This window comes from Neovison vison, chromosome 10 (genome assembly GCF_020171115.1).
Source record: "Neovison vison isolate M4711 chromosome 10, ASM_NN_V1, whole genome shotgun sequence".
In the NCBI taxonomy this organism is placed as follows: domain Eukaryota; kingdom Metazoa; phylum Chordata; class Mammalia; order Carnivora; family Mustelidae; genus Neogale; species Neogale vison.
Window position 1 is genome coordinate 32,376,030 of NC_058100.1, and position 24,835 is coordinate 32,400,864.

The window sequence follows — 24,835 nt, forward strand, 5'->3', positions numbered from 1 at the left end:
CGCCGCGCCCCCGCCCCCCGCCCCCGCCGCCAGCCTGCCCCTCCCGCCGCCGCGGCTCCTTTGTGCCGGCCCCGCGCCCGCCCCTTCGGGCCCTAGGCCCCGCCCCCCGCCGCCCGCTATTGGCCAGCCGCGCATCTGTGGGCGGGGCCTCGGGCCGCCCGGGCGCGCTATATGTAAAGGTGGGGCTTGCGCTCCGCCAGCTTCTCGGCTCCCGGCGGCGCGGGGCGCGGTCCGTCCGTCCGTCCGTCCTCGCCGTCTCCTGCCCGGCCGCTCTGCAGAGGTCCCCGGAGGCGGGGGCGAGCGAGCGCCCCAGGGGCCCCGCAGCCGCAGCCGCAGCCGCGCGCCCGAACCCGCAGGGCGAGGGGAGCGCGTGCGGACCGAGCAGAGCCCGCGAGCGGCCGCGCGTCCGCCCTTAGGTGCGGGGCTCGGAGCCGCCCCGCGGCGCCCCTCCCTCCGCCCCCGCCCCGCCGCCGCCTCCCCCGCCTCCCGCTCCTGCCTCTGCCCCGCCGGCGCGCGTCGGGCACTCGGAGAGCCGCAGCGGCAGCGGCCGGAGCAGCCCGCGGGGAGCCGGGCCGGGGCCGCCAGCGCCGGAGCACGCGAGCGCGCCGCACTCCCCACCGCAGCGCCGCGGCCGCCGCCGAGCCGCCGCCATGGCCCGCGGGAAAGCCAAGGAGGAGGGCGGCTGGAAGAAGTTCATCTGGAACTCGGAGAAGAAGGAGTTTCTGGGCAGGACCGGCGGCAGCTGGTGTAAGTGGGGGCGCCGCGCCCGCACCCGCCGCGCCCGGGCCGGCCCTTCGCACCCCGCGCACCTCCGCGAGCCCCGGCCGCCGGGCACGGAGCGGGGTCGGGCACGGAGCGGGGTCGGCCGCGGGCGCTGCGGACTGCGGGCTGCGGCGCCCCGGGGTGGGCGCGGGGGCTTCCGTGCGCGCCCGGGTCTCGTCCGGCTCCTTTGCGGTCGGTCCGAGCATCGCTCGAGCCCTTCCCTCCCGGGAACGGTCGGCTCCGGGAGACCAGACGCGCCTCTCCCTGCAGCCCTGCCCGAGCCCTGACGACCGAGATGTGAGGCTGCGAGGGAACCTCGTGGGGGTGGTCGGGTCGGATGCAGGCGACGTGGTGTGTTCCGGCCCTTTCTGGCCCAAATGTACCTCCAGAGGCGCGGGGTGGGGGTGGCGGGATCCATGCACACCGCAGTGTTCCCCGCTCTGTCCAGACTCCCCCAGTGACCTCCCCTAGAGCCCTTACGAGGGGCCCAGGAGGCCCGGGAGCGGGGTGAGGTCGGGTGTTGCCAGCGGCTGCACACAGATGCGGAGCAAGGGGCTTGGCTTGACTGCAGGGAAGGGTTAGTCACAGAAATAAACGGCATAAAGGTGGATGCAGCTCACCTTGCAGGATTCGGGGCAGCCTGTTGCTTGGCTGGATGGAATGTTTTTTTCCCTCGTTGAAAATTAGATACCTTGTTTTCCGCCTCCTTTCACCGGAAGGGTGACATTTTTTTTTAAAGGTCATTTTGAAGGGCACAGTTGTAGGCACATCTGTAAGAGTCGTGACTGCGGAAGGGAGAGAAGGGGACTCCCCCCTCCTGCATCACTGCCCCCCCCTTCTCTAATATCCTCCTCACCATCATCATCACCACCGCCGCTAGCTCCGCCACTGCAGCCATGGGGGGAGTGCTGGCTAGGGGCCGATGCAGTATTCCTGACTGGGAGGATCTGTGGCCATCACAGCAGAATGAGTCAGGGAAATAAGGCTTGGCTGACATTTTGAATTGGAGGAAGCTAGCATATATGATTTTTGCAGAGAAAAAAAAATGCAGCCCTAGTGGGTCTCTTTTGATTGGAAAATAAAGGGTTAAAAATGCATCACACTTCAAGGTTAGTCAAGGTGAAATAGCATTCCAAGGTATTACAGGAAAGCATAGGTATTCCTGAATCGCATTAAATGTAGGTCTTTCAAGTAATGGCTTCTGGCTCGTATTTTATATTTTGTTTTATTTTGGGGAGCCCGTGTTATTCAGTACGGTTCCTGCTGTAGTTTCTCATGCATGAAGATAGCTCTCCGTTTTCTCACCATGGACGGGAAAACCTGAAGAACTCAGGGTGTGTGTAGGGTGATCAGCCCCTGGCCAGGGCGATCTCCTGGCAGCTCCTCATAACCTGAGTGAAGCCTGGGGGGTGCGCTGCCGAACGGCCCCTGCTCCAGCCCAGGTGATCTGGTCCCAGCCTTGTCATGGGCCTGGGGCTGCCTGGATTCCAGGCATATTGTGAAATTTGTCCTCTGGTGTTTCCCCCTCTCATAAAATAGGTTTCTTTCCTCGTTCCAATTCCAGAATAATATTTGCTTTAGAAGGTAAGGCAGTATAGGAAGACCTGTTCCTTAAGCTGACATGTAATGGGGCAGCACCTCCGTATGTGAGAGAAGGCGCGCGCGTGTTGATATTGATGTCTTGATACCACATTCAGCAAGGTCTGAAGACACGGATCAATGAACGCGGACATCAGGATGGCTGTGCTTGTCTGGGGCTGCTTCTCTTTCCCAAGGTGCAGGTGCTGGGCTAACCATTCAGGTTTTGCTTTGAGCTCATTTGTCTCCTCTTCTCTGGCAACGTAAGAAACGACACCCTCTCTGAGCAGAGAGACTGATAGCAATTGCTGTCTCCCGAGGGGGAAATGCTCCCTTTCCAGCGCTGGGCCCAACATGGATGCCCTTGGGACGAGGGCAGGTTGCCCTTGGCTCAGTTTTGTTTATAGGTAGGTTTTCACCAAGATGGACGCAGGAGCCTTGCCTGTCACCTGCTGGAGAAATGGCAGCGTGCAAATCACCTGTGGTTTCCACTCCATATTGAGTTAATGCAGGCGTTGGTAGATTTCTGTTAGGGTTACTGCTGGGCCAGGAGGCCAATCTTTCCTTTTGCCTGTGACCCTTTTTGAAGGGTACTCCCTTTTTTTTCTAACTGGAAAACCTCCTTATTACTTGCATTTTTTTAAAGGAAGAAAAATTGCTGAAGAATACAAAAAAAAAAAAAAAAGCCTCTAAATGTATTCTCTGTGCCACCCTGGCTGGTTGGTCCAATTTGTCTAGCTTTCTTCTTTGAGCAGCCCCTGGTGATCTGTGTTGGTGAGCCCAGTGCATAGGTCTGGCTTCGTTCACAGTCCTCTAACCAGCTGACCTCTCAGCTGTCACTGGGGAGATTTTGCTAAGGAACACCTTGAAGCAAAAGAGAAAAATCCCTCACTTAGGCTATGGTGTCAGGCAGAATGGAAAGGCTGTGTCTCACTCAGCTTTAATCAGCATGCTTGCGAAAGGACTGATTTTTCCACTGCTCTGTTTGTATTTTCAATTATCGCCTCAATTATGTCCTTTCTTAAGCTATTAGAATTAGGTATCTGGAGTCCAAGGAGTGAGTGTAAAAATGCTCTGGTTGTTAGGAGGAGCCAAGCGTGGTTAAGCTCAGTACTGAGACAAGGGGGGGGGTGCACAAAAAACAGGTTACAACAGTTCCTTTCTCGCCGTGTGCTACCACCAACTCTCGCACCTCTTAGGAGCCTCCACTGGAAAAATTTTCCAGATCTCTTGACGTCACAGCCTTGCTGCTACTTGGATACAGAATGCGGCAGTTAACCCTTGGCCTGCTGGGAGGCAGTGATTGATTGAGCTGGGCAGCTGTGGTTCTGGATTCTGCAGTCTCTCATTTTTCCTTATCTTTGGCTCCTGGCCTGGCTTTTTTCTTTTTTCTTTTTTTTTTCTGGATAGGGGAAGAAAACAGTTATGATTAAGCATTTTGGTCTTATGTGCGTTTGGCTTGTTTTACTAGCATTGATAGCATGGTTTCCCTGAACCATGTATTTGCTGATTGAAAAGCTGGGCTCTTAAATGCTTGCCAAAGGCAATCTGGCTACTTCCCGCCACAGCGCACCCACTCTCCCTCTGTCCCTCCACCAGGCACCAGGACCCTGCGTGTCAGCGATCTTCTGTTCAGCACTTTTTACCCCCAGGACCCCAGCATTTACTGCATGCAGTCTGGAGCTTTTTAGAAGTAACCCTAAGGCTCCTTCATGTAGTCCTGTTTCAGACTCGATAACCTTACGGTTCACTTGCTCCCGTTCTTGCGTTCACTGGGAGTTGCTGGCTGGCACCGGGCTGTAGGGCGATGCCTAGTACAGCCTGTTACTATGCGGCTAATCGGGGAGATAATCCTCGTAAACCAGTAACTGATAGCCTCATTCCCGTCCCTTTGCTTTGTGGTGCTTAGCTTTTTGTGTTTTTTTGCTTTTGTAGCCAGCTCAGCTGACGCCCTGCTCTCCAGCTAGCTGTTGGGGGCCGGGGGGGAGGGAGGCTACAGCTCATCAAGCCAGTCCGTATTCTGCGTCCAGTCAGAAGATGAAAAAAAATATGCCTGTCATTTTTGACTACAAGATTTCCCTTTGTTTTGCCCTTGTTTGGTGCCCCTGAAGGAAAACACAGTGTGTGCTCAGTGTCTAATACATGTCACGGGTGTGGGGGGCAGTTTGCGATAGAAAGGAGCTGAAAAGCTTCCTGGGGTTTCTCGGCATTCGTTGCTCTGGCCCAGCATAAAAACTCACGGGCATCCTAACGTTTGGAGAAGCAGCAGAGGTTGGCCTGTATGTAGTACTGACATATCAGGGGACCAACAAGGCAAGAAAACCTGCCTCTAGGGGAGTATATTGTCAGATATGCGATGCGTGGCGTAAGCCCACTAACATGGCCCTAGATTTTATTGGTGATCTTCATGAAAATTTTTTTACTTAGGCAGTGAAATTGTGTCCTATAAATAACATTTGTTCTAGACGAACATTCCTCTTACCCTTACCTAGAGTTGCACACTGTAACAGGGAACTGCCTGTCTCTGATTTTACCCCGTCATGCAGGCATGTGGTTCACGCTCTGGGTCGGGGCTGGGAAAGGAGGCTCTGAAGACAGGCTGGAGGGGAAGGCCAGGAAGGAAGCCCCTTGGTCTCTGAGAAGATGAGCCTTTTGTTCCAGAGCGTGCCTGTGTCACAGCCTTCTGTTTCTGTCCGTGCCCCTTGCAGTTAAGATCCTCCTGTTCTACGTGATATTCTACGGCTGCCTGGCCGGCATCTTCATCGGGACCATCCAGGTGATGCTGCTCACCATCAGCGAGTTCAAGCCCACCTACCAGGACCGCGTGGCCCCCCCAGGTAACAGGAGGGTGAACATGTTCAGTTCTTCGGAGGTAAAACGGGTGTCACTTTTTCACTCAAAAAGAAAAAAAAAACAACCACTTTTCTGAGAACTGCCTGTAATGCAGGATTAGATCGAGCCTGTTTTCATAGGAGAAGCGGGACCTGCTCACGAGGGCGGCGGCTCTCCTGCCCGCATTGCAGGCCTCCGGGCGCTGCAGATGTCTTGTCCTCACGGCTCTGCAGTGAGGGCGAAGAGTCCTGGTCCCCCCACGCCTGAGCTGGGACCCACCGGCCTGTGACTCGCGGCGAGGCGCCCTCACTGCCGGGGGGTTGCTTAGCGGGGTCGCCCCAGGGCTGTGCCAGCTCAGGCACATCTTTCACTTTCTCAAGGGGCCTGTGACTCAAGCAAATCCTTTAAAAAAAAAAAAAAAGCCACTTCAGCTCCTGTTTTGAGAGATGAAGTTATTTTTAGGGGTGATGAGGAGCTCTGACATGGCCGATTACTCACGGGAGAGGAGCCGCGGCTTCAGGAGTGCGCCCCCCTCCGGCTGCTGACGCGGCCTAGCTTAACGCCCGACACGGCAGCCGCTTCTCCTGTCTCCGCATTCCTGCCCGCTGGCCTCGGAGGACTCCCCTGTCGGCTCTCTAGACCCAGTTTGCAGTTCCGCGGTCTCTTTGAGCTCTGAAAACTTGGATGATCAAGAGCGGTCACCCTAGGGGGAAGAAAATGCCACTCGAGCGCCCTGCTGTGATCTGTCACTGTTGAGTGACGTGCACCTCGTGCGCAGCTGTGTGTGTCCATTCCGGTCACTGAACCCCCAGGGAGAGCCCGCTGCCCTTAACGCCTGAGGCCGGCAGAAGGGCCGTCGACCTGGTCGTGGTCACTGGCTCTTGTAAAATTCATTGTCAGGAGGTGTTGCGTAAGGTCCGGGTTCCTGCGTTATGAATGACCTTGAGGCTGCCGCTGGGGGTGGTGATGACGTGTCCCCTCTCCACTTTCCCTGGCAGTGCTTTAGTAACAGCTGTATTTAGGTGACAATCTTGAGGCCGTCTTCAGGGCACTGAGCAGCTTTGACCACAGGCACTGGGCCGGCAGCCTCACTCAAGTGTGGCCGCTTGTCGCAAGCTTGCTCTATTTCCTGGCCCCGGTGTGAGAGACCGGGAGGAAAATCTTCAGAGTATGGAGGTGGTGAAGATGGTTCCCTGGCCCCAGGCCCCATGGTCCTCCACTGTAAGGAAACCCTGGGTATTGCCAGATAAATTTAGATCTAGGGGATTTTGGAAACGGTGGGAGGAAAACAAACATGTAAGTATTTAAAACAACTTCAACCTGGTTAATGATCCACAGTTTCCAGCAAGTAGTTTCCCAAAGAGGTGGGTCTCTGCGAAGGCTGAAGCAGAAACTCTGGGCGTGCGCAGAGCGTGCGGCACCTTGAGTAAACAGACTGGACGCCGGCTTTGTGACCGTGAAGCCTGGCGTGTCCTCTCCTGTTAGATTTTGGAGGCACCGTGATAGATGTCATCACGTTTGTGTCCATCTTTCTTTTCCTCTTGTTTAGCCATTGAAAAGCTGTTCTTGAATCATGATGCCACGTCATAAAAATTTTTATGCTCAAAGCCAAGGGTGACTGAAGAGTCAAGCATTTAACTTCCTAGATGTAAAGCAGTGCTTCTTGTCTCTCCAAACTTGTGGGGGTCAGCCTTTAATAAAAGTAAAAATTTTCTTCGTGTTCTTTGCAGAAAGGGCAATTCCACTTTCAAAGAGAAAAGGCTAAAAAAAGAAAAGAAAAGGCTGAAGTACCAGACCTTTTAAGTGGGGACTTGCCAGTGACCTTGCCCAGAAGATCTGGTGGAGGTGCTCAGCCCTGCCCGCCCCCTCTCCCAGCCTCCCTCCCCTTCCTCCCAGCCCCTTCCTAAAAGACACATTCTCAGTACCTATATTTAGTGTCCTTAGCCGTTGGACTGACCTGACAAACCGTCGCTTCTCTGAGGAATGCTGGTGTCTCATCGTGGAAGTATGTGCTCCTGCTTCAGTCCGAGTCGCAGGAGACGCGCCTCCTCAGCTCCCCCCGTCCTGCTGCCTGGGTTCTTTGTCTTCGTTATGTCTCTTTCTCCTCCTCCCCTTGTCCGCCACCTTGCCAGGAGAGTCTGGGCAGGGGCCCCTTGGCTCTCGCCCTCCCAAGGGACGTGACTGTTATTTGAAAAGCTGGTGGCCTTGGAGCAGGGGGGTCAGGTGAGCAGAGCCATGAAATGCAGCCCGGGACAGTCCCTAGATGCTCTGAAGGCCCCTCACTGGGCCCTCACTCTTGTCGTCTGTCAAGAACGTGGGTGGGCCGTGCCCTCTCTCTGCGGACCGAGCACACTATGGAGGAACACCTCGGCCACTGCACGTCGTGTCTCCAAGCTTCCACGTTTGCGAGTGGCGGGGGGCGGGGGGACTTGCCTGTCTCAGTCAGATGAAGCTCCCGAGTGGAAGGTTCGGTGATGCTGTTAGTAACTGAACTGCGGGCGCAGGTACAGACCCGGCCTGACCGGGGGTGGACTGCGTTTTGCACATCCGGTAGCTAGATCTCGGCTGAACAGTGTGTGCAGAGGTGTCCGCATCGAACAGCGGTGGTTGTGCAGTCCGGGTCTGTCTGTCTGTGGTACGGGGTAGGCAGGTGGGCTGAACAGGACGGTGTCCGAGAACGGACTGAGTCACAAAATGGAAGGGAAATTTAAGGGGGAGAAACAAAGCCTAAGGAGCAGTTTATGGGCCTGAGTGCTGGTGGCATTGGGGGCCGTCATCTTCCTGACAGAGTCCCCGTGGCTCTGGGATGATGGCACAGGTCGCCCCGCAGCCCCGAGGGCACAGGGCCAGCACCTCCGCTGTGACAGAAACCGACAAATCGTCTGTCTGGGTCATGGATGCTTGGTTGTTGGCTGTGTGACGTGGCTTAATGTGAATACGAAAGCCCCAGGCTCGTGAGTCCTGCACGCGTGTCCGCCGTGAAGCCGCCTGAGCAGGCGGGAGCTGGACGCGGTCCGCACCGTCCGTGCCCGGTGGACCGCGCGAGGCCTCCGTTGTCCCGTCTGCAGAATGGGCGCAGCGCTGTGCGGACTTCACGGGATGGGAGGTGGATGGTAGCGGAGAGTGGCCAAGCTAAAGGCATGAGGCGAAGTGGGGCTGTCCGCAGCCACCTCTCCTTGCAGCGGGAGGCGCGGTTCGGTTCCCGGGACTGAATCCCGTGTTTCTGGACCGGGAGCTTCGGACGGCAGAGCAGGGCCGCTTGCACACTCGGCGGATGTTCACAGTGTGAACAGCCTCTTGGCTTCACCACGGAGAGCATTTGGGAGAAGCTAGAGTAGGAAACACGCTTGAAGATAATTTTAAATAAATGTGAGTGACACCGTGTTTGTCGTACAGTCTGTCCCGTGAACACACCCACACCGGCCGGGTCGGCCGCGCCAGGCCCGCTCCGTGGCGGACCCTCCTCGGGAAGGCCCGGCCGCCGCATCACCCGCCTGCTCAGGGCCGGACCTGGAGGGGGGCGCTGCCCTCCCCGGCCACCATCGCTGAGCCCCAGGAGGGTGACCGCATGGTCCCTGCGCGTCAGTGGCGCCCGGGGAGACGCCAGCCGCCTCGCTTCCTGCCGAGCTGCTCTGAGTGCGCCCCTGTCCTTGCTCCTGAGTCGCGTGTTGCTCTGGGTTCTGTCCCGAAGGGAAGCTGGCACCGCGTCGGCAGGACGCCCGCTCAGAGCTTCGTGCCCTCGGGGCGTCTGACTTCGTCTCTGCTCAGGTCGTGATCTCGGGGTCGTGAGGTCGAGCCCCAGTCCTGCTGCACGCCCAGCGCGGCACCTGCTTGAGACTCCCTCCCTCTCCCTGCCCTGCCCTTCCCCTGCTCGCTTGCTCTAAAATTAAAAAAAAAAAAAAATCTCGTGACTGTGCTGCCATGGAAACCAGACCCGAGGGGGGGTGGGTGCGGCCCGGCGGCCGCTGCAGCGGCAGTTTCGGTCTCCTCTTGACGTGCGAGGGACTGTCCTGTCTTCTGTTAGGGTACCAGGCGTTGCCATTCGAATCTCGGCAGAATTAAGCAGAATTATTCTTTTATTTTAATTCTTTTTTTTTTTTTAAAGGTTTTATTTATTTGACAGAGATCACAAGTAGGCAGAGAGGCAGGCAGAGAGAGGGGGAAGCAGGCTTGCCACAAGCAGAGAGTCCAACGCAGGGCTTGATCCCAGGACCCTGGGATCATGACCCAAGCCGAAGGCAGAGGCTTAACCACGGAGCCACCCAGGCGCCCCTTAGCAAAATCCTTACATCTGTCTCAGGTGCCTAGTTTCTCAAACTGTCGCTTGCATTACTCTCACATTTCAAAGGGAGAATTGGAAACGCTGGGCTTCCTTCTAGGCTGGAGGGATTGTTATTTCAAAGTGCCCGTTGGGTGTTTTTGTTTTTGCTTTTGTTTTCCTTTGCTGTTTCCATTAGATCCCTCTGATTTGTACTCTGAGCAGACGTGCTGAAGGCTCCGTGCTCCCCAGGCCTGCTGCCTCCCACATTCCCCCTCCTCCTCCCTCCCCAGCCTCAGAGGACTCCTGCCAGCTTACTCCCAGACTCCGTGGCTCTTGTTGGGCTCGCCCTGGTTGCTGTTGGGATTTTCTCCTTCTTCAGAGAGCGCCGGCCCCACTGTGTGGCGTCAGCAGCTCACCAGCCCATGTGACTATTTATTCCTTTGTAAAGACCAAGATAAAACTAATCAGTTAGCTCTTGGGGACACAGGAAGCCTCGTGATTAACTTCGCGATGTTCCTGGAGCCCCAGAAAAATGAGTCTTACTCTGGGGGTTCCTTTGTGGTAAATGAGCAGAGCAGAGGTCTCTGACACCTGGGATTGGGTAACAAATTCCATGCATGGAGGGGTAATGGGGAAAAATGCTGAATCTGTGAAGCTTCTTTGAGAGGTCTTTGTCGTAGAAGGAGCATCGGCGTGCCAGCCTCCGTGTGCTGTGGTGACGTTGGATGGGGCCCTGATGCCTGTGGCTTCTCCGTGTGCTTATTCTAGTGATCAGCCCACCGCAGGGCCCGTCTGACACAGCCAGGACTGGAGAGAAGCTGAGGAGATGAAGGAGAATAGGGATGTCTGTTATCTAGTGGCATCCGGCTGGAAAAGCTATGCTTTTCCCACATATATGCACGAAGAGACATTATCGAGTACGTATGAGGTTATGATCACTTAGCAAATGTTATGTTCCGTATCTACTATATATGGTTGTCCTTCCATTTGACCTTGGACAGAAAAGCTTAATGTAAAATGGCAGGGTTTGGCCGTTTGCTTATATTTTCCTATTGTAAAAGTGGTATCTTTTATCAGGAATAAGCATAATTATGAGCTGTAGGAAAATATCTAAAGATAGGTCCCTGTGAAATTAGGGGACCTCTGAGATTGATCCCCGGAACCAACTTATGCTTCGTCTGCTCACCTGAAAATGAACACTGCACTGTAGATCAAAGTCTGATGATGGTGACGAAGGCTAATTCCAAGAACAGGGAAGGGCCTTCAACCAAAGCATGTGGTATTTAGCTCAGACAGGAGAGGAGATTTCCATACACCAGGGGTCGTGTATGGAATCATCAGCTAGACCAAGGAGAAAATCCAGCAGTTCCTCAAAAGCTGAGCCTATATAGCCCAAGGTGAGGCAAAAAACCCTGCTTCTTTCCAGAAAGCACAGAGGCACCTTTTTTCCTGTGCTCGCCCTATATTTGTGAGGTAAATCGATCCTATTCTTGCAGAGGTAAAATAGTTAAAAACAAAAACTCATAGATATCTTAGTGGCACTTAAAGGGGGAAAGTTGTGTGTGGGTGCGCGCACGCGTGCATGCACGGTGTATAGGTGTATCTCTGTACACATAGGTGTGTATGAGGTTCTATAAAATCATACCTCCAAATGTTTTTAATTGCAAATTACTTTGCAACGTGGACTGTGCAGGAGATATGTGGTACGGGGTGCTGTGTGCATGCCTACATTTGTGTTTCTTTGCCTTGGGTGCCCTTCTTAGTCATCATGGGTGCCCTCCTGGAGGTTTCTGTGGAAAATGATGCCTATTTAGAGAATTTGGCCTAGGGACTTGGGGGGTGTATTAAATGACTAACAAGCAGCTGTGCTTTGGGATTCAGCTGCGTAACCATTACAAGGTTACAATGGCCATGTTCTGGTTTCAATACTTCAGACTCACAAATTGAGGAATTTTAAACTTGCTACACTGTAAACCCAATTGGACACAATGTATTTCTTAGTGAAAAGCTTTCCGTGTCTTTTTCCCTTCTTCTTTTACTGGCTGGTTCCCCCTCCTGCTATGAATGCCGACTAAAGCCAGAAATTGAGTGTTTTCCTCCTTTGTTTCTCAAGAGATGGGGGACCAAGGACCAAGGAAAGGCAAATGTAACTATAAGAAGCAACTGCAAAGCTGAAGAGGTTTTTGTTTTGTTCTGTTTTATTCCAAATCCTCTGTAAAGATGACGTCCTCATACAAACCCAATACTAAAATGTCACATCCAGGTTAGGATTTCAGTCTGCTTAGGTGGTTTTCTTAAATAATAAGTGAAACGTAATTTAAGGCAAATGGCCCTATTAGGGCAAAGCTGTGTAGAACTCGGCCTGGTGAATGTCAGTTCAAGTTCAGAACACTGGCGAGGCAAAAGGTTATATCTGTTTCCTGGAATATAACTTGAGAGCACAAGCCGGTGATTGGGTGTTCTGCTATCTTTGGCCTCTGGGAGTTACCACTGGAAAGAAAGCTCATCCTTGTCTAAATCCTGACCCACAGCTTTACAGAGTGGACAGCGTAGAGAGGAACTAGCTGATTGTATCTAGTCCCGTGTGAACACAACTGGTGAGGGTGCCAGTCCCCAAGGTGGGATTTGTATAGCCCTGGAAGAGTGTCACAGTTGCAGAAATCTGTGTGGCCTCCAGATAATAAAGTTTCCACATCTGATCCCATTCCTTTCTGTCTTTTCCTGTGAGTCTGATAATGGAAGTAAATGATCAGATATCCGATCAAGGGTCCTTCGTCTGCCTCTCGAATGTATCTAATTGCTTTAGGGAAATTACTTTTGAAGAGAGGAATTTTCTTAATGGCTTGGAGAAGATCTCATCTGAGAACTTGCCTAATTAAGGTGATCCTGAGCAGAACAGGCGAGGGGATTGATCTCTGAGAGTTTCCAAGAAGAGAACTTCTCAGGCCAGAAGGCTCTGGATGAAGAAAAGGGGAGGCAGAGTTGGTGGGGGATGGAGTGAGACCTTGCCCAGACATGGGCGAGGAGAGCAGATGTTCTCACTGAGGGGGCTGTGCCCAAACCCGACATTGGGGTGGTTTCTCGGTATTTATGTGTGTATGTGCTCCGTAGGTGAGGATTTAGAGAGAGGAGCTGATGGCAAGCCTGGAACACAAACCACACATGCTGCTTTTTCTGGAAGCCATCTTGGGACCAGAAGTTGGGTGTCTTAAAAGGAGGGTCATGAAGACGTACTGTAGCTACACCTTCAAGATCCTTCAGAGACCCCAGTGTTAAACTTGAGCAGATAGGAAGGCACGGCTGACCTTCGTGGGGTGGGTCTGTCATTCCGGGGCTCCCTCTCCCAGCGTTCTGCTTCACTTCAAGTGGAAAGGACACGGTAGTGGCCTTGGCTCAAGGTCTAATCCAGCTCAGCAAGTCCAAGGGTTCTAAGACCGTGGACTTAGCTGTCTCTTTTACTCTTGGTTTCTCGGTCTCTCACTTTCTGATGCTTCTCTGCACAGAACACGGTCCCGATTCTCCAGGCATCTTCGAGCTGCGTTTCTCTCCCGTGGGAACGTACAGGCTCCGTGCGCCTTGGGCTGTGAGCCGTCCTTACTGTGGGGCTTCGGGCTCTCAGGCAGAAATTGGTGTGATTCCGTTACTTGGTTTTCATTATTTCTTCTTTGCCCAGTCTAGAGAGACATGAGGCCAACTGTGTAGAGATTCCCTGGGCCAGTGGCACTGTTGTGTGTGCAATAATAATGCCTACTGTTTCCATAACTCAGGCTCTTAACCGTAGAGGCACTTGCTGATGGGAATCCGGTGTTGGTCCCTGGGTGGGCGGGAGCTCCGCTCGGGCCGCAGTTCTCAGGCTCCCGAAGGACCCACTTCTCATAAGAACCCACATGCCTGACTCAGGGTTGCTGATGCTTTGGGGTCTCACACATGTCACCTGACTCAGGGTTGCTGATGCTTTGGGGTCTCACACATGTCACCTGACTCAGGGTTGCTGATGCTTTGGGGTCTCACACATGTCACCTGACTCAGGGTTGCTGATGCTTTGGGGTCTCGCACATGTCACCCAGCCACTTTTCATAGCAGAGAACTTGGACTTGGTAACTTGAGGGAGTGAAAAGCACCGCATAATGCCACCTCCTCTTCCCGCTGTCCCTTTTGCTCTGGGAGGGTCTGAGGAGCACGTCACCCAGTCTGGGAGATGGCAGCTGGCAGCTGGGTCCTCGGCCGGCCGCGGGGAGAGAATTCGGGAGGCGCCCCCGGACAGCTGAAGCCGGACACCCCCCTTGAGGCTGAGGTCCCGCCGTGTTCCTCTAACCTGACCTTCTAGGTTCACCTTCGTCTTTTAAACTCACCGGGTGAGGCTCTTCGGATCTCGCCCGGGCTCGCTGACCCTGGCTAGCATTTTGGTTTTGGCCGCGTCGCCCGCTCTGCCGAGGGACTGGAGCGCGATGGTGCCGCCATCCCCGAGGGCGGCCGGCAGCCTCTTCCCCGCCGCCCGCTTCTGGAAGGCTGGCGAGCGCCTCCTGCTCCCTGAGGACCGGGTCTGCCCTTGCCCTGCTCTCCGGCCGCTCCTGCCTCCTCCCCGAGCCCGGACGCCCCGCTCAGGCCGGACGTGTAGACGCCGCCAGTGCGTTTCGGCTCCGCTCCCGCCCTGGCCGCGCACGGTCCCTGAGATCCGGCAAACCGGCGCCACGGACTTTGAAGGCTTTGCCTCCGGCGTCTCTGGCTGCCGCGCCTGGGCTCTCCCCGTGGGCCCCGGTGTGGATGCCCGTCAGGCTCCGTTCTCTGCCGATTCCCGGGGTATTCTAGGAAAACAGCCCGTCCTCCTGGGTTCTCTGAGCCTCTGGCCTGGAGCCTTCCCCTGCCCTTCACAGGTCCAGGCGTGTCACCTTGACCTAAACATCTAGTTTCTAAGTCAAACCAGGAATGCACCCCTCCCTGGCCCCCCTTGGCCTTCCCCATTTCAGGGGGGAGGCTGTTTTCCATACTTTCTCAAGCATGAAATCCCAGTGGAAAGTTCTACTCACTTTTGTTTCATTTTCCCAGGTGTCTGTCATTTTTATTTGTGGTCTCCTTGTGCTACAAATGGTCACAATGCCAATTTTCTAACTTAAATGTAGAAAAAGATTGTTCAGGCTATACTTAAATTGCTTTAGTCTGACAATTTTCTAGGGTTAGTGAGCATCTAAAAAATATTTTTAATTGTACTAACCTTGTTAATTTTTAACTGATGATTTTTGTAAGTGCAAATCCCGCTATCTCCCCTTTCCGTGGCTTCTCTTCGTCATCACTGACGCTTTTTTCCCTTGGATTCCTCAGCTCCTATGTGATCCTGTCTCAGATGATTCTTCGTGTCACCCGTGAAGTCGTGCTTCTGGGGCAGCCCCTCTGCCTGGTTCCAGGCCCTCCCGTTCTTTGTCTTCACCCCCATCTTCTCCCTTCTAGGGAACAGCCAGCGCCGCAGAACTCGCCCATCGAGCCCCCTGAGCTGGGCTGCTTACGTTGTTTAACCACGTTTGAAGCTCAGAGCCATCCTTAGTCACTAGAGAAAAGCTGCCATTGAGCCAGCCCCACCCTGAGCCTGATTTTTATGTCCGTGTCTTCATCATGTTGGCATCATTATTGCTGGTCTCAGCTTCTGGCCCACCAGAGCACTGGTTCTCAAACCGGAGTGCTCAGGGAACCCGTCAGGCTCATTAATGTGGAGATTCTCGACTCCCGTCAGTAGTGGTTCCGACTTGGCAGGTCTGGGGTGGGGCCCATGGGGCAGCAGGTTTAATGCGCCCCTCGCTGAAGGCAGGGCCGTGGGCGTGAGCCGCCTTCTGTGCCCGACACAAAGTGGGTGCATCTGGAATGGGAATTAGAAGAGGGTTGTGCAATTTAGCAAATAAAATACAAGACACCTAATTAAATTTAACCATCCAGATAGACCACGAGTTGATTTTTACAGAAATACATCTAAGTATTACACGGGACATACTTCTGTAAAAATTGATTCATGGTTTATCTGAAACTTAAATGTACCCAGGCAACTTGGGTCTTACCTAGCATCCGAGACTAGAAGGCCATGGTCAGGCCTCCGCCGGCGTACCTGTGTAGTGCTGTGTGGTGGGCAAATCCTAGCCAGGAAATCTTGTGGTGATAGACGCATAAGAAAATTAAAGAATCTAAAATGTTGATTAAAGAGTGAAAATCCAAGGTAGTCATACTTTGAATTTTATACTGGCTGACCCTTGACTTGCTTTTAGAATGGAAAGCAGGAACGGTAACTGCATAAATCCTATTTCATCCAGTTTGGGTTCAAGATCCAAAAGAATGTCTGTGTTGAGTAGCCTTGAGTCTGGTAGAGTTTGGAATGGTCGTCAACCTGTTCTGAAAGTATAAAAGGCCTCTGTGCTCAAAGGCTTGTATGCGGTTAGGGAAAGGAAGGCCACCGGCAAGGACTGCTGGCAGCTGTGCGGTTTGTTGTAGTATGAGCATGAAGACCTACTGGGAAGATAACGGGCTTTGGAGCACACATGGGTTCAAATGCTGGTTCCACTATTTCCTCTGTGACCTTGGGCCAAGCACTTAACCTTTCTGTGCAAGAAGTTTCATTCATAAAATGGAGAGACTATCCATCCTGAAGCGTTGCCGGGTGAAAAAGATGATCTATGATAGTGAGACACCGTCACTGGCACAGAGGTACTTAATCTAAATGCCAGAGAAGTGACATCACAGGAGAAGCAAGAATTTAACCTACTTTTTAGTAGGTGGGATTGGTGGAACATGTTGGTACGTGGAGAACGTGCTTGAATGATCTTGGTTGACACCTTCCCACTAACGATTTTCTGTGTTACTCTTTCTGTCTGGTCTAGGATTAACACAGATTCCTCAGATCCCAAAGACCGAAATCTCCTTTCGCCCTAACGACCCCAAGAGCTATGAGGCATATGTGCTCAACATAGTTAGGTTCCTGGAGAAGTACAAAGATTCGGCCCAGAAGGATGAAATGATTTTTGAAGATTGTGGCAGTAAGTAGACTCATTTTGGATGTTTGTGACTGGTTAATTCTTATTTCCCATTTCTATCTGTTATTTAATGATCGAAAAATCCTCTTGAAATAATTGATTGAATCTGGCCATATTGAGAGGACAGTTTTCATTTTGTTTTAAAGCAAGAAGACTGATTTAGGCTTGCATCTGATGGAAGAAACAAAGTAGCCTCAAGTATTACAATTATGTGCATTTGGAAAGTGTCTTGCTTTAAAACACTCCTGGACACATTTGCCTTTTACCACTCACACTCAAAGACCACAGTTACTGCTATGGTTCTTCATTGATTTTTGAAAACTACAACAGTTACATTTCCAGATTTCTGTTCCCCGTGCCCCTGCCCCCTTCTCCTGTGGAAGAGTGTGTAGGGCCTTTCTCTCACTAGTACGGCTCCTTGGCATCATCAGCTATGCTGATACGGAGGAAGCAGGACTTCTGGCCAGGGTAGAGCCTTCCTGCCCTCGGCTGGAAGGGACAGTGAACTGTGTCCCAGGCCACTCAGCAGCTCAGTAAGGAACGGTAAAGGAAAGGTGGCTCTTGGGTGTATTAACGCTGATGGGAACACACATCTCCGTCCTCGTGCACCATCCAGCCATGTTTCCAGACCTGCCAAGACAAGATGTCTGAGTAACGAGGTGACCTCAGTCTTTCCGACTCAGTTCAAGCATTTACCGACACCAGTTCGTCACATGGCCCTGTTTGCTTGATCATAATATGGGGTGATTGCAATTTTAGGTCATTCTGAAAAGAGTAATTTATTTTTTTTAATTTTTATTTTTAATTTTTTATTAACATATAATGTACTATTTACTTCAGGGGCACAGGTCTGTGATTCGTCAGGCCTACATAATTCACAGCACTCACCATAGCATATACTTTCCCCAGTGTCCATCACCCAGCTGCCCTCTCCCGCCCGCCCCCGCAACAACCCTCAGTTTGTTTCCTAAGATTTTTCATTAGGATTTCAATGAGGTTTTCATTTTTGCAATAATTAAAGGGCTTGTATGAAAGATCATTAGGGTGAATTGCTTCCCTGGAGATGAACTGAATGGAGGCCCTTTACCATTTAAAGGGAAAATAGTTATTTTGTGACCTTAGATATATATAAAAATCATGGTATTTGCCTCAGTTCCCTGCAGGGTGCTTTGTATTAACCTTGAATTCTCTATTTCTTGTATTCTCTCTCTGGCTTTGTTATGATGTATGAATCAAGAATACTACAATATTTTTGGTTGAACAAATGCTTGCAAGAAGTCATAGCTTGAAAAGACAAAAAAATAAGAAAAATTTCAAATCTTGAATGGTGGCTAAAAAGGAAAAAGATAATTCTTTCTTTATTCTATTTAAGAGGCTTATTAGTGGCAGAGACCGTGGCCTAGCAATGGCCAGGCAATTCTGACCAAAAACCTGCCAGTTCTGAAAATGATTGACAGTCCTTTTAATTTGCCTTCTAATCACAACGTCCCTGTTAATGAGCTCAGCCGGAGCTGACCCGTGTCAATGAGGCTGCTCACGACGGGCGGCCAGTTTCCGCTCAGTCTTCTACGTCACCGAGTAACCCGTTATTTAAGGGAAGAGAAATATGGCTCTGGACCAGACATCATGTGTGGATCCTCTGGTACCTGGAAGCCCTGGGTGGGGTCACACAGCAGCTATCGCCTGGGGTACAGCCCCATGTTGATGTCTGCAAGGGAACCGGAGGTGGTTTGCGGGAAACCCCCGCTCCGGACGCAGAGCAGCACGGGCTTGGGACAAGCTGGAAGAAAGCTCCCTTTCCTGTCTCGGTGGCGCCCAGGGCACTGTGGCTCCACAGCGAAAACCGTGCTTTCTGTTTCCAGATGTGCCCAGTGAAATCAAAGAACGTGGAGAATTTAACAATGAACGAGGAGAGCGAAAAGTCTGCAGGTTCAAGCTCGAGTGGTTGGGAAATTGCTCTGGAATAAATGATGAATCCTTCGGCTACAAAGAGGGCAAACCCTGCGTCCTAATAAAGCTGAACCGAGTTCTGGGCTTCAAACCTAAAGTAAGTCATGCTTTAAACCCTAGACTGTGGAGGAGCCTTTCTCCTTCGGGTGAGGTAGGGGATTGGCATGAGGCCAGTCTGTAAAGGTTCAGAGTAAACGCGGTGATGACTTTGAACCCAGTCAGTAGAGGAGCGGCAGAGACGTCTGCATCTGCCTAGCGGAATGGGACAGTTAGGTCATTTATGTCCTTTTCTAAAGAGAAATTCTGAGAGGCAAAGCCACAGTCTTGAGTAAGTCCGGCGCCTCTGTTCTTTTTTTTTTTTTTAATTTATTTATTGTTAAGATGTTATTTATTTGAGAGAGAGAGCGTGAGAGGGGAGGGTCAGAGGGAGAAGCAGGCTCCCCGCCGAGCAGGGAGCCCATGTGGGACTCGATCCTGGACTCCAGGATCCTGAGCTGAGCCAAAGGCAGTCGCTTAACCAACGGAGCCCCCAGCGGTCCCTCTGTTCTTAACGCTTCCATGCTGTCATTCTAGAACGTGAACCCTTTGCCGATAAACCTAGAAAAAGGTATTTTCAAGTTTCAGAACTACCTGCATGTACAGGCTCAGGTTTTGGTTTTCCTGGAGCCCAAGAGTAGTTTTTAAAAAACGGTCTGGTAATCTGAAGACCCGGGGTTTTGTTTGTTTTTGACTGATTCCAAGTTCATGGCAAAAGGAAGCTGCGCGCCGTCCGGCCGAGCCCGGGGAAGCGCGGTGTTGGCTTCGCGTGTTCCCGCGCCGGAGCGGGTCGGGACCTGGGACCCCGAGCCACGCCGCTGCTCCGACGGCGGCTGCTCCGACGCGGCTCGCCGTCCTCCGCGCTCTGCTGCGCCGGGAGCGACCAGAGGAGGGAACGTGCGCTGCTGCCCGCGCTGCTTCCGCGGAGCCGCGTCCGGGTTCTCCTCCCGCGGGGTAGAGCCGTCGCCCTCCCCGAGGCCGGGACCCCGGACACAGCCGTCGCCGTCGGGTCTTCGTGGTGACGTGGCGGACCGCACGGTCCCCCGAGCTCGGCGCCTCCCCGGAACCCGGCTCTTGGGGTCACCGTCTGCGGGCGCCCCGCTCGGCTCCCAGCGCTTGTGACCCGGAGACGTGGCGCCGCGGCCAGAAGTTCCAGCTGAGCCGGCGGAGGCCCGACCCCGTCCCGGAACCCGAGGCCGAGCCGGGCGCCCGGGCGGATGGGGACCCTGCGGGCAGGCGACAGCTGCCCTCGCCAGGACGGCCCTGCTGGCCGCGGGCTTAGGGTCCGCCGGAGGAGGATGGCGGGACCGCGGTCACTCGGACGACGACGGTCCGGTGTCCGCTGAGTCCCTCGTGGTGACGGTGGCTCCTCGGACCGAGCGCTCCTTGTCCCCCGCCTGCCCCCCGGGACCGGTCCTGCGGGTTCCCGTCCGTCCGGCATCCACCGAGGGACGCGCTCAGCCGCTCGCGCTTCCCGGGCCTTTCTCCCGCCCGGGGCTCCGCGGGCTGTCGTCCCGCTCCGAGTCCTCACCCCGGGCCCCTCCGCCCCGCCCCGTGTCGCCGGAGAATCACTTCCGCCCGGGCTGTGGCGTCCCGCACCCCCCGTGGCCGGCCCCCCGCCCCAGGACGGATCCCGGCGGTGAGCATCGTCTCCCGTCTTCGAGGATCCGCCTGCGGCTGCTGGAACCGTCTGGGGGCCCCGCACGGCCACCTCGTGTGCTGCACGCGGGCGCTTCTCGGGGCGAACGCGGTTCCCCGACGGGACACGCACGTGCAGGGGCCGGTCCGCGGGCGGAGGTGCCCGTCGCGCCCTTCCCGGTGCGCTGAGCCGGCGCCGCAGGGGCCCCCGAGGCCCCACGACAGCGGCACCTTCCGGAGCGTGGCCGCTGCCCTGGGGCGTCGCCAGCCCGACCTGCCCGCGCGTCCGACCCGTTCCCGGAGCGGCCGGTGCTGCCCGCGCGGCCGCGGCTCTGCGGAGACTCGGCGCAGAGGAAAAGCTGCTCGGGTCCCGCGTGCGGGCGGAGGCCGCGGCTCGCGGAAGCAAGTCCGGTTTGTGGGACAGAAACGGCCACGACTCGTCCTTCCGACGGCACCGCAGCCCGCGAGCAGGGCCGGCGCTGTTCCCGCTCTCGGGTCCGAGGCCCCGGGGCGCCGGGCCGGGTCCCAGCGCGGGCGGGTCGGGGTCATTCGCTGTCGCGCCCTCGATGCGTGGCTCCTGGGTTGCGTTTCCGCGAGCAGCGGGGCCTGTGGGCGCGACCGGCGGGGTGCGCGGGAGATCGCGGCGGCCGGACCGACCTGACCGTGCGCTCTTCTCCGCAGCCGCCCAAGAACGAGTCCCTGGAGGCCTACCCGGCGCTCAAGTACAGCCCCTACGTCCTGCCGGTCCAGTGCGCGGGCAAGGTGAGGGGCCGCGGCGGGTCGGGGGCGCGTGTGTGCGCGTGTGTGCGCGTGTGTGTGCGTGTGCGGGCCACGCTGCAGTCAGAGGGACGCGTGGCCGGGGCAGGAGGAACGTGGCTCCGCGGCGGCCCCTTCCCCTGAGCTGCGGCTCCGCGGTCAGAACGTCTCAAGCCGAAGCCGCCCGCAGCCGACACCCCGCGTCCGTGGCTCCCCCGGAGCAGGAAACCGCCTTAGCAGGACCGTCGGTTTCCAGAACTGGGGGGAACTCCAGCCCAGCACGCTTCTCCAGCCCACAGGGCCTGCTCAAGATTTAAGGCCGTTGTTTTTTTTTTTTTTTTTTTTTGACAAGTTCACATTGAAAAATGTGTTTTTGGCTTTTCTTTTAATTTTTTTTTACTTAAGGTTTTTTTTGTTGTTGTTATTTATTTGAAAGAGAGAGTCCAGGAGAGGTGGAGCGGCAAGCAGGGGGAGTGGGAGAGGGAGAAGCAGACTGCCTGCGGAGCAGGGAGCCCGATGCGGGGCTGCATGCCAGGACTCCGGGATCATGACCGGAGCTGAAGGCAGACGCTTAATGACTGAGCCACCCAGGTGCCCCAGTTTTAGCTTTTCTTTCAAAAATAAGAAATAATTAAAGACTGGTAGTAGTACATGTTCCCTTTAGACCTAAAAATAGGATCCTAACAGATCGTTCAAGGAGAGGGCCGACTAAAGGGAATCCCTACACGGTGCTGTTTTCACACATGCCAAGCACTGAAATGGATGCAAGGAAACGAGAGGCAAGTGGTTAGATGTTCGGAGCGAACGTCGCCCACGGACCACCCAAGGGCCCAGCACCCATGGGTTTGACATCAGTGGCAGGTGCCTTTCTGGGTGTGCTGGCTTTGCGGAAATGCTTGGTTGACCTTCGCTGCCCTTCACCTATGTAACGTGAAGAGTTTCCTCCGATGACCACTTCCCGTGGCGGCCAGGGAAGGACGAGCCTGTCCTCCCGCAGCCGGTGTGCAGCTGCCTCCGGGGTCACTCCGAGCCGCCGCGTCGGGGGCCGATGGTCTCCTGCAGCAGCGGTGCACAGGCGGTCCCATGGGATCGAGAGTCTGGGCGGTCCCGTGGGAAGTGACCCAGGCTGCCAGCCACTAAAATCTCCTTTCTCTCTGGTTTTCAGCGAGAAGAAGACAAGGATAAAGTTGGGAACGTGGAGTATTTCGGCCTGGGCGGCTACCCCGGCTTTCCCCTGCAGTATTACCCCTACTACGGCAAGCTGCTCCAGCCCAAGTACCTGCAGCCACTGCTGGCCGTGCAGTTCACCAACCTCACCACGGACACTGAAATCCGCATCGAGTGTAAGGCGTACGGTGAGAACATTGGGTACAGTGAGAAAGACCGTTTTCAGGGACGCTTTGATGTAAAAATTGAAGTTAAGAGCTGATCACAAGCACAAATCTTTCCCACTAGCCATTTAAAAAGTTAAAAAAAGATACAAAAAACAAAAACCTACTAGTCTTGAATAAACTGTCATACGTATGGGACCTACACTTAATCTATATGCTTTACACTAGCTTTCTGCATTTAATAGGTTAGAATGTAAATTTAAAGTGTAGCAATAGCAACAAAATATTTATTCTACTGTAAATGACAAAAGAAAAAAATAAAATTGAGCCTTGGGACGTGCCCATTTTTACTGTAAATTATGATTCCATAACTGACTCGTAGCAAGCAGTGTTTCCGGCCCCTGAGTATTGCTGCCTTGTGGATCTGATGTGATGTACAGTTATGTAGGTACGCACTCTGCTCATTTCTCAAGCCATGTTTATCGCATCTGTTTTCTACTGTATGTGAGCAAGGTTTGCTGTCCAAGGTGTAAATATTCAATGGGAATAAAACTGGCATGGTACTATTTTTTTTTCTTTTCGGTTTGGCTCTTTCAAAAACTAATGGCCCATCAATGAGCATTTTTAACACACTCCATAGTCTTCTCCTGTGGTGTTGGGTCTTTACTTTTTGTTTTGTTGTTGTTTTCTTTCCTGGGGCTGGGGAGGGGGTGGGCTGTCATGGGGGAACTGCCCTTTAAATTTTAAGTGACACTACAGAAAAACACAAAAAGGTGATGGGTTGTGTTGTGCTTTGTATCGAATGCCGTCTTGACCTCTCTTCCTTGTCCTCCAGTACGATCTGAAGCTGTGTATGGGATCTGGATCGCCTGTCACTTGGGCTGGTGATGGGCCTAATTCATTTGCTTTACATTTTCTTTTATTTTCCTTTTTTTCCTTTCTCTGGAGGCATCACATGCTGGTGCTGTGTCTTTATGAATGTTTTAACCATTTTCATGGTGGAAGAATTTTATATTTATGCAGTTGTACAATTTTATTTTTTTCTGCAAGAAAAAGTGTAATGTATGAAATAAACCAAAGTCACTTGTTTGAAAATAAATCTTTATTTTGGACTTTATAAAAAGCAATGCAGTACCCCCTAGACTGGTGTTAAATGTTGTCTGCAAAATCCATGTTCTAACATGTACAATAATTGCCAGGAGTACAGTGCTCTTCTTGATCTTGTATGCGGTCAGGTTCAAACAATGGACAATAAAAGAATGAACACACTCCGCACGTGTGTGACTCACTCTTGTCCTACTGCTCCGGCTGTGACTTCTTTGCTTTTCTCTACTCCGAGTTGTCCAGGATCTTGAAGAAGTACTGGACCTGCGTCACAGACACATGAAGGAGTTCGTTAGTTCACTGGAAATTCAGCCTTTCTCACTGGAGAGGCCAGGAGCTGAGCCCAGAGCACACCCCTTCCCAGAGACAACTAGCTTCATCCGAGGCAGGGGCTCCATGAGGTTTTGGTTCAAAGGTGAAGTTTAAGAGGATTCTGTGGTGCGGACTGTGCTTACTTTAGAACACGCGCAGCTTTGGCCCCTGCTAGTGCTTCACTGGGGCGTCTGCGGTTCAGTTAACACACGAGGGTAGGTCTGAGGTCACGGTCCGTTAAGGTTCATACCTTGCCTCTGGTTCGCAGTTCGTACTTGGCCGCGCTGCCACCTCAGCTTCGTGGTGACACAGACTGAGCTTTCTGAGGAGCACCGTCATGTGAGTGAGTGCAGGGTCGGGATCCCAGAACCCACGTGGGAAAGGGCCACGCTGGACTGCTGCGTCCCGGTGCAGGGAGCGAGGCCTGTCCCAAAGGCTGCGTGGCCGGAGCCCGAGCAGAGCCTCCCAGTCCTCGGCGCCCCCAAGAGACCCCTCTGGGGTGATCACGCCTCCCCCTCACCCAGCCGCGGAGCCTCAGCGCCCGAGGCCCGCACCCCGTGTGGGGCGGCAGAGCGGACCCAGGGCAGCGGCTCTTCCTGCTCCCGCCGAGCTGCTCGCCTGGTTTATTGGGAAAAGCATCACCAGAGACCTGGCTGTCTGCAGACCAGCAATCCGTGCGACGGCAGGTCAGCACCGGAGGAGCTGGGATTCCCTTTAACGACGACAGAACCAGCACGGGGGGCTGTGGAAGCGGCGCCACAGCTTCGCCGCAGCGGTCTGGGGAGCCCGGGTTCGCGGAGACCCCGCGGCCGCCCCGGCAAAGCCGGCGCCGCACCCACGCGTCTAGAAATAGGAGGTGTCGCTCCTGCAAGGGAAGACGTTCTCTTGCTCCAACAACTCGTTTTCTAGGGTGTCTGTCCGGCCGAAAGGTGGGGACTTTACAGAACAAGAGAGATGGCTTTAGGTCTGGGAACACACGCCGGGGCTGGGGAGGTAGTGTGCCGCTTTTAGGCTAAGGTCACGACCTCAGTCACACTGAATCCGGTGCCCTCCCGTGTCCTGTCAGCCCCCGTGCGCCTGGTCGTGCGTGGGCGGGCATGCAGTCACCTCAAGATTCCGCCCAAATCGTGCCTCCCCCAAGCCAGTCCCCACCGCGAACTGTACGGTGACATCCCCGCCGGGTGACTGGGCTGGGGGCTGTATTCCCGACTCGGTAGGTGTTGCTGACTGCCTGCTGGGGACAGACCCGCGGGTGACGAGAACGC

General features: G+C 54.1%; 2 protein-coding genes across 5 annotated transcripts in view; one reads left to right on the forward strand and one right to left on the reverse strand.

Annotated features, from left to right (window-relative positions):
* Positions 1–635: 635 nt before the first annotated feature.
* On the forward strand, positions 636–23,425 carry ATP1B1 (ATPase Na+/K+ transporting subunit beta 1). The gene is made up of 6 exons (XM_044266907.1): positions 636–747; positions 5,049–5,177; positions 16,291–16,446; positions 18,306–18,490; positions 20,749–20,829; positions 21,989–23,425. The coding sequence occupies exons 1-6, from the start codon at positions 651–653 to the stop codon at positions 22,250–22,252; spliced, it is 912 nt and encodes a 303-aa protein (XP_044122842.1). The 5' UTR covers positions 636–650; the 3' UTR covers positions 22,253–23,425.
* The window catches only part of NME7 (NME/NM23 family member 7), a 288,348-nt gene continuing 272,915 nt past the window's right edge, over positions 9,403–24,835 (reverse strand). For 3 of the 4 annotated variants that reach the window (XM_044266903.1, XM_044266902.1, XM_044266905.1), the window contains exon 12: positions 9,403–10,251. In XM_044266903.1, coding sequence (XP_044122838.1) covers positions 10,198–10,251 — 54 coding nt within the window. In that variant the 3' untranslated portion in view covers positions 9,403–10,197. Of the gene's footprint in view, positions 10,252–23,238; positions 23,523–24,835 lie in introns of those variants that run through there. The other variant, XM_044266906.1, reaches the window with a different exon arrangement.

Bases quoted from the DNA above. Each gene is read 5' to 3' on its own strand.
- ATP1B1 (XM_044266907.1), top strand. From the start codon at position 651: ATGGCCCGCGGGAAAGCCAAGGAGGAGGGCGGCTGGAAGAAGTTCATC. The intron at 748-5,048 runs GTAAGTGGGGGC...TGCCCCTTGCAG, and splicing joins CAGGACCGGCGGCAGCTGGT to TTAAGATCCTCCTGTTCTAC. The intron at 20,830-21,988 runs GTGAGGGGCCGC...TCTGGTTTTCAG, and splicing joins CGGTCCAGTGCGCGGGCAAG to CGAGAAGAAGACAAGGATAA.